This window comes from Watersipora subatra, chromosome 1 (assembly GCF_963576615.1).
Source record: "Watersipora subatra chromosome 1, tzWatSuba1.1, whole genome shotgun sequence".
In the NCBI taxonomy this organism is placed as follows: domain Eukaryota; kingdom Metazoa; phylum Bryozoa; class Gymnolaemata; order Cheilostomatida; family Watersiporidae; genus Watersipora; species Watersipora subatra.
Window position 1 is genome coordinate 49,984,960 of NC_088708.1, and position 15,406 is coordinate 50,000,365.

General features: G+C 37.3%; 1 protein-coding gene across 1 annotated transcript in view; it reads left to right on the forward strand.

The window, feature by feature from the left end:
- LOC137394801 (eukaryotic translation initiation factor 3 subunit F-like) overlaps positions 1–15,406 on the forward strand; it is an 18,327-nt gene continuing 2,921 nt past the window's right edge. The window contains exons 1-4 of the mRNA XM_068081572.1: positions 1–121; positions 10,943–11,016; positions 13,668–13,885; positions 15,284–15,375. Of these exons, the coding sequence (XP_067937673.1) occupies positions 10–121; positions 10,943–11,016; positions 13,668–13,885; positions 15,284–15,375 (496 nt within the window). The 5' untranslated portion in view covers positions 1–9. The remainder of the gene's footprint in view (positions 122–10,942; positions 11,017–13,667; positions 13,886–15,283; positions 15,376–15,406) is intronic.

Here is a 15,406-nt window from a genome sequence, read left to right on the forward strand (position 1 = left end):
GAAGACAACATGGCTGCCGTTCGTCGCGTGTGTAATATTCATCCTGTAGTTTTGTTCAGTATCGTAGACTCTTTCGAAAGACGTCCAGAAGACTCTGGTCGCGTAATCGGAACGTTGTTAGGTAACATATTATATTTTTGCTCATGAAGGATTTACTGGTTGAATTCTGTCAATAAATATTAACTTATTTGGACTACCCAAATAAAGTCATTCGTCATATTATGCGCCATAATCATACCTGCCAACTCTCACGCATTGGGCGTGAGACTCACGCAATCACCCAAAAAAAAGAAAATGCGTGAGAAATGCGTGACATTTTTGCCCCAATTTCCACAATTTTATATATACTATCATTGATACATCAATTGCCCCAAAACCAAATATCACGCATTGCCCCCACTCTTGGGTTGGCAGGTCTGCGTGAGACTCACGCAATCACCCCAAAGAAAAAATAAAAATGCGTGAGATTTTTGCCCAATTTCCACAATTTTATATATACTGTCATTGATACATCAATTGCCCCAAAACCAAATCTCATGCATTGCCCCACTCTTGGGTTGGCAGGCCTGGCCATAATTATTGAGTATTTCATATACGCATTCATTTTGTGTAGTGGTTTTACATTAATATTACTTCGTTTTTGTTGAGGTTTGATTTGAACCACTTGTTTATTTTGTTTTAGTTTTGATTAATTACAGGATAAGATGTCAGGTATAAACAAGTATTTATTAGGATTTATTTATGTAAGTTATAACACAAGCAGCACCCGCCATTGAGGTTGTCTCACGGCCTACCGGAAGTCACAATATAACCTCTAAACTAATAACTAAACTAAATCTATAACATCTCCCTTCACTACCAAAATGTTTAAACCATAAACCATTTCCAGAGATAAAAGGTAGACCCCAAACTTGTAAATGTGATTGTCAAACAATATAATATCAAACAAGTAAACTACAACTACTAACTACCAAGAAAAACTATAATCTCTAAGTAAAACACGGGATCCCACCCAAGCACCCGAAACCCCACCCAAGAGCATGAGGTATCAGCCGACCACGGCTCAGGACCCACTTATGAACACTCATACTGATCTAAATACGCAGGTCTTTTTAGTTCTCTGCCAAATCTAGACCGCGTTACCACCGGACTCGATGCTGAGACAATTTGCGGTGCGCTCGCGGTGATAGTCGACAGTTCATCAGAACCCCCTGGTTCGCTTGTGCGGACTCTGTTTGTATCCCCAGCACTTGCATTTTTATAATTTCTGAATCATTGTTGGGCATAGGAAACTCTTTAGGAGGCCCTGAGCTGTTGACTTGACTCCTTTGTATATCTATACTATTACGTCTGAATACCATGTTGTTGGCTGTCTTCACTAAATATGATCTATCACTATGTGTATCCACAATCTCACCTTGTATCCATGTATCCTTTGCAGTTCTGAAATATACTTGTTGCTTTGATCTAAACATTTCTTTTTCAGGCCCAGCTTTTCTATCATGGTAATACTTATCCTTTGCTTTGCGTTCGCCTAGTGCTAATCTGATATCACCTAACTCGTATGTCTGAACTTGATACCTACTTTCTGGGAGGGGCAGACCATCCCGCAGAGAGCGCCCCTGCAGCAGCTGGGCAGGGGTAGGCAAGCACTCTGCAACCAGCGTGTTGCGGAGAGTGGTCAACCCTTCCCACCAGTCAACACATCGACCCATCATCGACTTTACCGTTTTAATAGTTCGCTCAACTTGGCCGTTCCCTGAGGGATGAAGTGGCGAACTGGTGACATGATTAATTTCTTTTGAATTACAGTATTCTCTAAAATATGAAGACGAGAACTGAGGACCGTTATCTGATACAAGTACTTGCGGAGTCCCAAAATCTGAAAACACTTGTGATAGTGCTTGTGCCACAGTTTTAGCGGTTGTGGTCGCTAATTCTTTTATCGCCGGCCATTTGGAAAGATAGTCTACTACCATAAGGTACTCCTTACCTTTGAAACTAAACAAATCGACACCAACTTTCTGAAATGGGAAATCTGGTATTGGTACCGGAATCAGTGGTTCTTTCTTACCTTTTCTTTCCACTGTACGACAAGGCTCGCAAGCCATGCATTTGTCTTCTATCCGCCGTCTTAAGCCAGGCCAAAAGACAGCTGTCTGAGCGCGTTGTAATGTTTTAGTTATACCCTGATGAGCAGAATGTAATGTATCTAAAACCTCATTTCTCAATGTTACCGGAATTACTAGTCTGCTGCCGTAAAATACAATACCCCCTACCTCAACTAGGTTATTTCTCAGACTCCAGTAGGGTAAAGCCTGACTTGGGCACGCTCGTCTGGCAGTTGGCCACCCTTCCCTGATGAACTGCAGCACCACAGCCAGTTCTTCATCATTCCTCGTAGCCAGGGCATACTTACACATAGTCTCTTCAGATCTAATTACCACATTGCAAACCTGCATAAGCGGATCCGGTCCCAGATCTTCTACCAGCCCTGTACCTGCAGGGCACGTTCTGGAGAGAGTATCAGCTATTACCATGTCCTTACCCGGAACATAAGTCAGCGTGAATGAGTAACTTTGCAGCTCCAGTCACATGGCGGCCAGCCTAGGGGAAAGCGTGGCTATCTCTTTTTCCATGATACCCAACAGCGGTTTGTGGTCTGTGGCAATGGCGACATGTCTGCCCAAACAGTAATATCGGAATCGTTTGCATGCAAAAACAGTAGCCAACAGCTCCTTCTCGATTTGCGAGTACCTTTGTTGGGTTTCCGTTAGAGACTTAGCCACAAACTCAATGGGCCTACCATCCTGTAGGAGTACGGCTCCCAAAGAATGAGAGCTAGCATCAGCTGAGAGGGTGACTGGAGAGTTTGGATCAAAGTAAGAAAGAGTGGGAGCATCAAGGATACTCTTTTTCAATGCCTCAAAAGCCTGGGCTTGCTTAATCTCCCAGATAAATTCCTTCAACTTTTTGCACACATCTCTCAAAGGGTAAGTCAATTCAGACAGCCCTGGAATGAATTTGGACAAGTAGTTTATAAATCCGAGTACCCTCTCAACTGCTTTGCTATCAGTGGGTATGACCATATTCTTCACAGCACTTACCTTGTCGGCCCCAGGTCGGACGCCGTGTTCGGATAACTCATGACCTAGAAAAGTCACCACTTGCTGTCCAAAAACACTTTTCTTTTTGTTTAGGGTTAGGCCAGCGCTTTTACATCTCTCTAAAACTTGGCGTAGCCTATCATTATGCTGCTCTAACGTTTTGGCATGGATCAAAATATCATCGATATATACCTCTACTCCCTCAATGCCTTGTAACATGTCAACCATTTTGGCATGAAATAGCTCAGGTGTGTTACATATACCCATAGGGCATCTGAGGTATCTAAACTTACCGTATGGTGTGACGAAACAGGTGAGCCTCGAAGACTCATAAGTCAACGGCAACTGGTGGAAGCCTTGCTTCCCATCTAAACAACTGAAATACTTAGCCCCATGTAGACGAGCAAATATCTCTGTGCTGGTACTAGTGAGACACTGTGTTCTGATCAATTGAGTATTTAAGTACTGTGGATCCAAGCATATTCTGATCTTATCATTTGGTTTTCTAACAGTTACTGTTGGACTTAGCCACTCGGAGGGCTCGTCATCCCTACATATGATACCATCATTTTCCAGTTTGTTCAATTCATCTTTGAACTTTTGTCTAATACCCTGTGGTATTGTTCTAGGTGCTACTGCTTTAGGCACAGCTGAGGGCTTTAACTGAAACTTGATTTCGTTTTGAAGCTTACCCAAACCGTGGAAAACACTCTCATAACTTTTCACAATGTCTTCACATTTTTTAGAACCGGCATTGCTGATTGACAGCTCGTTTACTACATTTACACCCGGTATGAGCCCCAAATCCTTGATGGCAGGTAATCCCAACAGGGTCCCCTGAAGCGCTGAACCATCAACTACATAAAACATCGTTTCGCATGCCCTTTTATTGATTGTCACTCGCAATGAGACTTTACCGAGTGGCCGAATTTGTTGGCCCCCAAAACCCAGTAGTGAAATCCTAGTGCTCTTGATGCGACTAACCCCCAAACTCTTCAAAGTAGACATGTCCATAATGCTTACCTGGGCCCCCGTGTCAACTTGACATTTTACAATTTTGTTCACAATAGAAATATCTAAGAACCAACCCCCATTACCCCCGTTAACACTAAAAACTGAAAATTCAATGTCACTCTCTTCTTCAGAGTCTGGGTTTCCTACAGACACCGCCAGTGCCCGATGCTTTCCATATGCATTACCCTCCCATTGAGAATCTACTTCTACAGATAGAGTTTTTAGAGAATTGTCACTTCTCTATCCTCGGCCTTGTTTGCACGCTCGGGCAAAATGATTGAATAGATTGCATGTGTTACACCGCTTTCCATACGCGGGACACCGGCCTTGTGCATGGCTACCCCCACAATATTTACAGTCAGAAACCAGTTTTTTGTCAGAATGAGGTGTTGTTTGACCTCTCCATTTTCGGTTTATTGCATTCACTGGTGCCACTCCTCCTTCAGCACCTAGGCCTACTGAATTTACTACTAAGCTGCTAGAGCTGCTTAGCCCATCTACTTCCTCTCTCTGATGCTTGAGAATTATTTCTTTGGCCCTCATTTTTGATTTAATTGCATCTAAAGTCACACGGTCATCTAATTGCAACTCCCTGGATAACTCTTTATCTTTCATACCAGCCAAGATTCTTGTTCTCAACATAGACACTGGTTGTTCATCTCCCCAATTACATTTGGTGACTAACTCATATAGCGCCCTAATGTATTCCTCATTAGATTCATGATTACCCTGAACATGGTTAGAAAACAGTATACTGTAGTGTAGTGAGCAGTCTCTGGGTTGAAAATATGCATCAAACGCAGCTAATGTTCTGGCATACAATGTATTCGCAGGTGTACCACTAGTATCAGGTGCTACTGTTAGCAAAGGGAATATTTTTTCAGCTTCTTCCCCCATTACAAAAATGAGTATGTCCACTTGTTTCTGGGCTGTTTTGGCATCAATGTCATCTGCACTCCTATATCTGGCAAAACGCTTTTTCCACTCAGGCTACATTTCACTGGCATTAGTGAAATCCAGTTCACTGGGAGGTTTTACTGCTGGCATAATTTCTGTAGATTGAAGAATACTATGTGGTTACTATACTGCACTTATCTGAGAGGTTTAAAGTCAGATCAATATTCCATTGATAGACTGATTTGCCTGTGGCACGCTTTGTTGAGACAATGTCTCACTCCTGACAGTTCACATCAATCATAGGGTGCTTGCTGACCCTACTCGCAGCGCCATGTTTTAGTTTTGATTAATTACAGGATCAGATGTCAGGTATAAACAAGTATTTATTAGGATTTATTTATGTAAGTTATAACACAAGCAGCATCCGCCATTGAGGTTGTCTCACGGTCTACCGGAAGTCACAATATAACCTCTAAACTAATAACTAAACTAAATCTATAACATATTTAAAGGAGCGTAGCTCCTGTGTTTAGGAAAAAGTGTTTTATATACATGTGAAGAAATATTGTGAACATATACGAACCCTTATGAATCGTGCAAATCGATAAAAATTAAATCCAGTTATTAAATCCGATGCAGTAGTCTAAATACGACAAGTTACAAGAACTGCTGTACAAGATGCTGCATAAATTACAGATGCTGACCAGCTGGAGAAAGCGATTGCCTTATTTGATTAGTTTTCGGGAATGTTAATTTATTACATTTATATTACTATTCTATTTTGTTGATGCAATACATCTGTTATGGTTTCATAGTACAATTATCTCAAGGGTGCAATATACTGGTATTACGGTAGCATAATCGTAGATCTGGTTATATTAACAGTGGTACACCGACAGGCACCCGTTAGCTAATAGAAATTAAACTATGTATATACTGTAAAACTAAAACCTATTGCTTTTACCAAAAACTCGAGTTAGCAACGCACTAGTTATAAAACAATTTTGAAGAACTCGGCTTCTGCAAACCAGGAAAATCTGCTCGAAAGCAAGAAAAACTCGAGTTACTGTTTCCAAGTTGGCGATGATCTAACTCGCTCTAAACAACTTAATTGTTCTCGTCATTTCTTTTTTAATGATTTTCTCTAGCTATATTTTTTATATGGGATTTTTTTAGCATCATTAAACGTCCTTAATATAGTTTTATGTTGGTTCACTTCTGGTGCTCATTCAGTTTCTTGTCAGGTTCTAGAAAGAGAACTATTTTTCTCACCAAAATGAAAAATTTAAAAATTCTTTTTTCAAAAAGAAGTGGCCCAGCCTCCACATAGATTGTTTTTTAGTTTGCTTTTTACATTCTACAATTATTTTTGTCTCTTTATATTTATATAAATAAATATGCGCAAATAGCGCAACATAAATAATTTAAATATATATTTAAATTATCATTATTATTCAATTATTAAATTTTATATAATATGCGCAAATGCGGTTCTGTAAATGAGACACCCCAATTACTCATTCTGCTGTTTTTTCACAAACCTGGGTTAGTTTTGCGTAAGACAGCTCAAATTCATCAAAAACTCAGCCCGAGTTCTTTGAACAGCAACCCAAGTTCAACAACTCGGTTTGAGAACATGGAACACGGGGCAATGTAAGGCTCCATACGTTTCCTTCTACCTTTTAAAATAAATTAACTTTGTTGCAAATATATCTTGCGACTTGTTATTTACAATAAATAATACTTATAACTCTTGTGTGCGAGTGAAATAAACAACAAATCTAACTACTTAATGATGTTTATGTGTTGATAACTCTTATTCAGCTACTGTCCATTACCGATATCTGATCAATTTTTTAAGAGATTGGTATCTGTAAAATGTAAATTTGTAATATTTGTCAGTTGGTCCATGACACTCCATAAACTCAATTTTTTTCAATCCAATCTCTGATGTCTTATTTGGCCAGTTAATGTTGATGTAGTAATTGAACTGTGGTACAAACGGTATTTCAAGGTCAGCAGCAGCAATGCCTGACTCACCATTTGCGTATTTGCAGTTTCTGGCACAATCTGGTCAGTTTTCTAGTAGCAAATTTTTCTCAACAGGATTAAGGTGTCAAATTAGGTCATTTACTCTACAGGATGAAAATATTCGATGGATATAAAAATTCGCGATTTCGCGAACAGTCAATTACACGAATTACTTAATTCCGCAAACAATTAGTTCTATTTTTAATCACAAGAAGAATGACTAGTGCCTCAAATTAAAAACTAGCCCCTAGGCATAAATACTAAACGTAGCTGAGTTCATAAATCTTTTGAAAATCATCGCCGGAGCTTCGAGTTAACCCCATTGCCAATGCATCAAACTTCTTTACAAAATTGTTCAAGGTTTTCACAAGTTATTCGGCATGGTGTCATCATCGCAAAAATCTCTTCTACAGTCTTTTTACATTGAAATCAACTCCATCAACCTCTAATACCGAAGTTGAGGACGATAATGATTCTGATCTGGACATTATGGTATGTATTTGATTTGCAGTGCAGATACGTTTTTCCATAATTAACTGCGTTAGTTAATTCTTTTGTTTAAAAACTGATCGCTTTCATAAAATACTTCAGCTATTGTTTTCGTACTTCTTTTACACTTATTAATATTTTTTCTTTTTTGTGTTTAATGCAGATTGAGAATGAAACAGAACCTATTCCGATTACGAAAACTAGAGACAAGTAGTAACATTCACCAAGGCAGGAATATTGCCAGAGAAGCAACCAGTCAACCTAGAGCCCTTTATCAACAACAGCTCCTTGATATCGCTGCAGCAAACATGATTATATTATATATTATATTTCATGTATATATATTATAATTTGTTACAAACTTAAGTGTGCAAATAAAATATTTTAAATACAAATAAAATTTTACAAATGATGAATGGAGTAAATAAAAACAGTTTAGCCCATATGGCGGTTGTTTGGCAATAAAATTAAACTGATACTCTTGATAAGTAAATACTAGCGTGTAATGGTGCTATATGACTAGTTATTCGGGTAATAGCAGCTCTATATTGCTGTCACTGTCTTGGGTAGATGTTAATCATTATGTTGATCATCAGAACTCTCCTCGTGGCTTACTATTGCAAAGTTCTGCCGGTTGGCCAAAAATTTGTGCTCGTAAAGGCGTTTTTGTTCCTTTTTTAAAAGCAGATCCATTCTCCTCGTTAGCAGCTGTGGTCACTTCTATCTCAATTTCAAGACCTCCCTGAATGATTGGTGATCTTCTAGGAATGACATCCACCACCGTTGCAGTCATTGTGCCTCTGTGTATGATGAAAAATCTCTCACACTAAAACAAATAGCGAAGCGGTAGGGATGGAAAAAATAAATATTGCGTTTTACCGAAGAACAAAAATAAAATTCAATTAATTTAGTAAATGGTTTTGAAAAAACTCATTACTTACCACAAGTTGTTGGTTCATCAAAGGCCTCCAAACCAATGACTATTCGTGAAAACCTCAGAACGCAGCAAGAAATTTATAGCTTAGCATGGTCGACTCATAGTTGTAAGCTAAATAAAACCGAAACACGAAGTGTGCGCATGGGAAGAATTAACTCTATTGCTAGTCGCAATAGAGTTAATTCTTAATAGAGAGTGATTGTGAATAAATTAATCCGCGAATATGCCTGAAAAATGCAATTTGCGCAAAACTTAACTCCGCGAATAAATTCATCCTGTAGGGTAAATTTTATAATTCCGGTGACTATCTTTGATTTCAAATTGCGTTTCAGTATATCTGCCTTTCACAATGCTTGCTATGTCTCTTTGAGCCTTGTAAAAACTCATTTACATGACAACGGTCACAATTGTGATTCACTGTGGATGACACTTTACAGTTCACTAATTGACTAACAGCCGGAGACGGTTTCTATCGATATATTTCGTACGATGTAGTGAATTTTAGGAACAAGTACATGTACCTAGCACAACAGCATGCATTATTTTTATGCAACAATTTCCTGAGTACTTAACATTTTATTAATTGTTCAGTATCGAAGTTGAAAAAACTCATGTAATACAGTCATACCTCTACATACGAGCTTAATGTGTTCTGGGGATGAGCTCATATGTCAATTTTCTCGTATCTCAAAGCAACATTACTTAAAGTATAAAGTAATGTGATACAAATTAGTCCGTTCACATCCTTGGAAAAAAACCCACATAAAAACAGGATATTATGATGGAAAACGTGTTATAAATGTTCTAATGCACCCTCTATGCTCAACAAGGTAACAATTACTTATCTAGTAATTGTGATCTGTAATAAGATGTAACATTATTAGCATCGGCATGAAGTTCTTACCTTCGAGGCAGATGTAGCGACGAACGTTGTGAGAGACTTTGAATGCTACTTCAAACGGGAAAGGCTGTGAAGGCTACACTTTTGCGTCGCTAAGTACCATAACGTAAACTATAAATTTAACTTTAAAGGTTGACTTGCAACAAAATTCACATTACAGTTATTTTGTATCAAAAGATTCACCATGTCTTACTCTGTTGTGTTGTAAGTGCCAAATATGTGGAAATGTGATTACAAGCTCTTAAAAGCTCAAAAGCGAAAAGCTGCCGTAGATTGGAATCTCTTTATTTCGATGACGTAACCATGAGATTTGGTTATCGTCTTGTCACGTGATGTTCTCACGTGAATTGAAAGGCCAATAAAAAGCTCAATATAAAACTTAATGTAGCACTAGTTTATGACAAACACTTCGGGTTTTACCGAAGACCCCGTATCAAATATAGATGGTCACTACTTTAAAGTTTTGTTTCGGCTTGATCTAATCGTCAAGTCGTAATCTGATCATGTGACCCAATACTTCGCAAATAACTTTTGCAGCACTTTTCGATTATCACAGGTGACCAAGAGGTTCATCTTGATTATCAAACAATGATATGTACTCCTTCGAGGTAAGATTAAAAAATTAAATGAATTTTTACGGTAAATTATAGGATATCACTGCTAAAAGTAACAGCATTACAATGACGATAAAACAGACGCGTAAGAACAATAGACATGTTTTATTGAATGCGTGAAATATATTTGTGAAAATATTTCGACGAATAAGGTTGCATGAAAGTGTAAACAGAAACCATCTACCACAACTACGTCACATTTGAGCTGTTTTGGAAAGAGATTCCAAACTATGTGGCTGCGATTAACTGTTCGTTTTTGAGCTTTTAAGAGCTTGTAATCACATTTCCACATATTTTGCACCTACCACACAACAGAGTAAGACATGGTGAACCTTTTAATACCAAATAACTGTAATGTGAATTTTGTTGCAAGTCTACCTTTAATGAATTTAGATTACTAAACTCATACACTTAATTAGTGTAAGTTTTAATCTTACTCTTAATTTTAATTTTCTGTTTGGTTTTATTTTTTATTATCTTCCAGCTTGACGCTTTTTTCTCGTTGTCACTATCACTTTTAGCTGGTCTTTTTCAAACTGCTGCTGTCGAAAGCAACCTCTCGCATACATTGCCACCTAGCGGCTGCATCGAGAACTGTCTCCTTTACTTGCATCTCAAACTTGTCTCGTATCTCAAGACAAAATAATGCTCAAAATACTGTTCATGTTTAAAGTTTCTCGCATGTTGGGCACTCATATGTAGAGGTATGCATGTATGTAGTTTGTCGGCATTTGCAAATGCAGCATCAACATCAATACAAACCCAAAGTACACATTCACTGTGATTGTAACATTAGAGTTGGGTGGCTTGTATGGACTAGCGAGCTCTTAGTCTCATGGCAATACGTCAAGACACTTACCCCTAATCTCACAATATGTAGCCTATATAATGCTCTTGTAAAATCACAATTAGCTGCTCGTAATCATAGTATTGCCTTTGTTATTCTTTGCAGGAAATGTCGATGCAACTGGAGTTGTAGAAGTTACAAATTCTTTTACAGTCCCTCATAATGAAGTGGAAGATGAGGTAAGCTCTCATATGCGCCATAAGTACAGCTTTTTAATTCCCATTCTGGTTAGCGTTCAACTGTCTTAAAGATTGACTTGCAACAAAATTCACATTACAGTTATTTGGTATCAAAAGGTTCACCATGTCTTACTTTGCTGTATTGTAGGTGCAAAATATGTAGAAATGTGATTACAAGCTCTTACAAGCTAAAAACGAACAGTTAATCCCAGCCATCACGAAAATGCCGTAGTCTGGAATCTTTTTATTCCGACGATGTACTCAAGCATTGTGGTTATTGTTTTGACACGTGATAACATCACGTGAAATTAATGGTCCATAAAAGGCTCATTATAAAACGTCTTGCAGCACTATTTTATGACAAACACTTTGGGTTCTACCGGAAACCCGTATCAAATATAAATGCTCGCTACTTTAAAGTTTTGTTTCAGCCTGGTCTAATAATTTATCCATAATCTGATCATGTGACCCATACTTCCTGCCAAATAGCACAAACAATTTCTGCAGCATTTTTCCGACTATCACAGGTGACCAACAGTCTCGTCATGTTTATCAGATGATGATTATGCACGCCTTCGATCTAAGGTTGAAAAATTAAACGCATTTTTACGGTGGGTTTTGAGATATCAATACTCAAAGTGACAGCATTACAATGTTGATGAAATAGAAGCGTAAGGACAATAGATGTGGTTTTATTGAATACGTGAAGTATATTTGTGAAAATATTTTGATGATTGAGGTTGCATGAAAGTGTAAACAGAAGCTATCGTGTTCAACTACGTTCCGTCCCATTAGAGCCGTTTTGGAAAGGGATTTCAATCTACGGCTTTTTCGTAATGACTGCGATTAACTGTTCATTTTTGAACTTTTAAAAGCTTGTAATCACATTTTCACAGATTTTGCACCTACAACACAGCAGAGTAAGACATGGTGAATCTTTTGATACAAAATAACTGTAATGTGAATTTTGCTCCAAGTCAACCTTCAAAGGTTTGCAACCTTTAAAGGTTGACTGTGAAAACCTTGAATAATTTTGTAAAGTTTGATGCAATGGCAATAAACTCGATGATTTTAAAGAAGTTTTTGAACTCGGCTACGTTTAGTACTTCTGCCTAGTGGCAATTTTTGCGATGACGCCATTCTGCACATCTTGTGACAACCTTGAATAATTTTGTAAAGAAATGTGATGCATTGGCAATGGTGTTAGCTCAAAGCCCAGGCAATGATTTTAAAAATGTTTTGGAACTCAACTACGTTTAGTATTTATATATTAAAAACTAGCCTAGCAGCTAGTTTTTAATTTGATGCAGTAGTTATTCTCCTTTGTAATTAAAAATAGAACTAATTATTCACGGAATTTAATAATTCGCGGAATTGACTGTTCGCGAAATTGCGAATTTTTATAACCAACGAGTATTTTCATCCTGTAGGGTATTATTTTTTGCATAGAGAAATCTCAACATTTCACTTTGTAATTGACCTTCAATGAATCTTTCTCATAGTATATTCCTGAATGTCTATTTACTATGAATATCATCTGACAACAAAAAACAGGTCTGATCTTTAGTGCGTTATAAATAGCCTTAACTTCCTGTGTCAACTCGCGAATATGAATGCTAAAACTGACATTTACATTAAGTGTACTGGCTGGTGCTAATGCATATACTATACATTCCTTTGTTGGGCTGGCTTTTAGCCAACTCTATATATATACTGTATATATATTTTGTAAATGTTCCTGAGGATGCCAATATTGCTGTGCCAGGCAATCAGTTCATCACAACTCCCACGTTTGTTCTTCGCTGTGATCGTCTGCTGTTCTTAAGTTATTAACTGAAAAGGCCGTTAAGATACCACTTTTCATGGCTCATTTCTCATTTCTCATGGCTCATGGCTCATTTCTCAGTTTTGAGTGATATCGCCTTTATTGAAAAGCAAACCAGTTATTTTTAATAATGCTAAGCATAGTTGTTCTTTGGTTTGAACTATGTGATGCTGCTGAATAACTGATGGCTCCGTAGTTGGATGTTGAATGTTTACTGGAATTGAAAGAAATTAGTAATTAGCATTACAACCCTAAACAAGCACAATTTTACTTGGAAAAATATATTGACTCTGATATATAGATCAGAGTCATGTAATGTTCTGTAGATGATAACCACTAGATACACTAAAGTTACTGTAGGTAACTATTATAGTTACTAAGGTTAACATTATTTCGTTACTAGTTTTTAATATACTGTGCATATATGTACAGCATGTATATAGAATTTTGATGGTTTTTACCAAGGGCTGTTTGCATTAGATATCTACTGTGGGTTTTTTACCCTTTTATACGAAATTTTTGCATTACCATGCCAACATTGGAACGAATTGAAATCGTATGGCGAGGGTCCACTGTATACATATGTGCATAAACATAAGTATAAAGATATGTAGGTATACATATTTACATATGTTTTCATATATATATGCATAAGTATGTATGTATACATGTCTATGTATGTATACATATATATTGCTGGACGTTAAAACAATTAGCCAAACATTTAGGTTATGTTGTAAGTTTCGTGTTGAAGCCTTCACTTGTGCACTGAGCTATTAATAGGTATGATGTAGAGCTGCTATATTTCAATCACATTTTTGTGCAGGTTGCAGTTGACATTGAATTTGCAAAGAACATGTATGAACTGCACAAGATGGTGAACAGCTCAGAAGTCGTAGTAGGATGGTATTCAACAGGTCCAGATGTAACCGAACACTCCGTCTTGATACACGAGTATTACGCTCGGGAAGCAAAAAATCCAGTTCACATCACAATTGACACAACACTGCGAAATGCAGAGATGGGAATGAAAGCATATATAAGGTTAGATTTCAGTATTTGTTAAGTTTGGTTTACCCCTACCATCACATATCAGGCACACAATCTGTTAGCTTGTTGCATCGCCAGCATTTGTTGCAGTGGGTGTTTTTTAATCTTCATTATATATATATAATAATTATATAACATGTATAATTATTCTTCGTTTTTTCGTGACGCCATTCTATCGTTGTCTGCCATCTTTATGGACAACTTTTATCGTTAAAAACACGAAGCTTCTGCAATTGATTATTGCAAACAATTTTTTTGTTTGCAAATTTTTTATTTTAGTATCAAAACACCGAAAAATACAATTATTCAGGAGAATGACGATCGTTTTCTACAAAGATGGCAGCTTTTTCGTGGACGAGCGCATATGCAACCAGGGTGATGACATAAAAAAAACGATAGATATATATAATTATATATATATATTCAATATATATATATATAATTATAATGCAAAACTAGCTTACCTCTTCTATTACAGAAAGTTGTTACAATCTCTCGTGGTTATACACGGCTATTTGGTTCATTCTGATGGAAAACCGTTGTAATGGCTAGTGGTAGTGGTATTTGAAAAATATTCATTATCGTTGATAAAGTAAACATATTCATCCCATGTTTTGCTATTGTATATTTATGACGCTAAGTTATCATTTACATATAAAATAAAAATCGTAGGTGATATATTTTTGGACTCAAAATTTATAAGAATGAACTGTCATGTTTTGTAATTGTCCACTTCTGGTTGTAATGGATTTCTGCAACCCAGGCTAGGGAAATTTTTCCACATAGGGCCGTGGATGTTTCTGAAAACATCTTCGATAGTGATTCTAAATTTTCAAAACGGTTCCGACAACTTAGAATTTTTTTTCTATCGAAGAAAGCGCTTACAAAGTCTCTCAATATTTATGGTAGTAGTGCTAGTTGCTCTTCTAGCAAACAGGATAGTTTAATTTTGCTTCTTGTAACTCTCCCTAATGAGAGTCAACAAATGCCATCAAAGGAGCTCTCTAAGCCAACCACAATTGGTGTAATTGCCTTTTTGCTAGCCAACTCTAATTCTTGCTCCGATACAAGTACTTGCTACAGCATGCTCAGTAGTAAGCCTGCCATTAGTTCGTGTGGTAACTGCTAATGTTCGATTTTAAACAACTTCATTTGAAGTTCCAGAATGAAAACTTTAGCTTTTCCACTAAAGTAACTGAGTATGTCAGTATAAAACTTTTCAGCGAAAATTTATTCCGTCAAAACAAGCGAAGGAGTTGAAATGAATATGGTCAAGTATTGTATGTACATCCATTCGTGCTAAGGTTCATATATAATATGCAAATATGAATTGCAAAGCAATTGACTGAGCGTCGATTGATTGCTCACAGATTGTACCACTATATTCTGTAGCGCACCTCTTGGAGTTCCTGGTAGAACGATGGGGTCCATGTTTACCCCAATTCCTGTTGAACTGGCCTGTTATGAGACGGAGCAAATAGGATGTGAGTAGAGGTCGTCTGCGAAACATTCAAA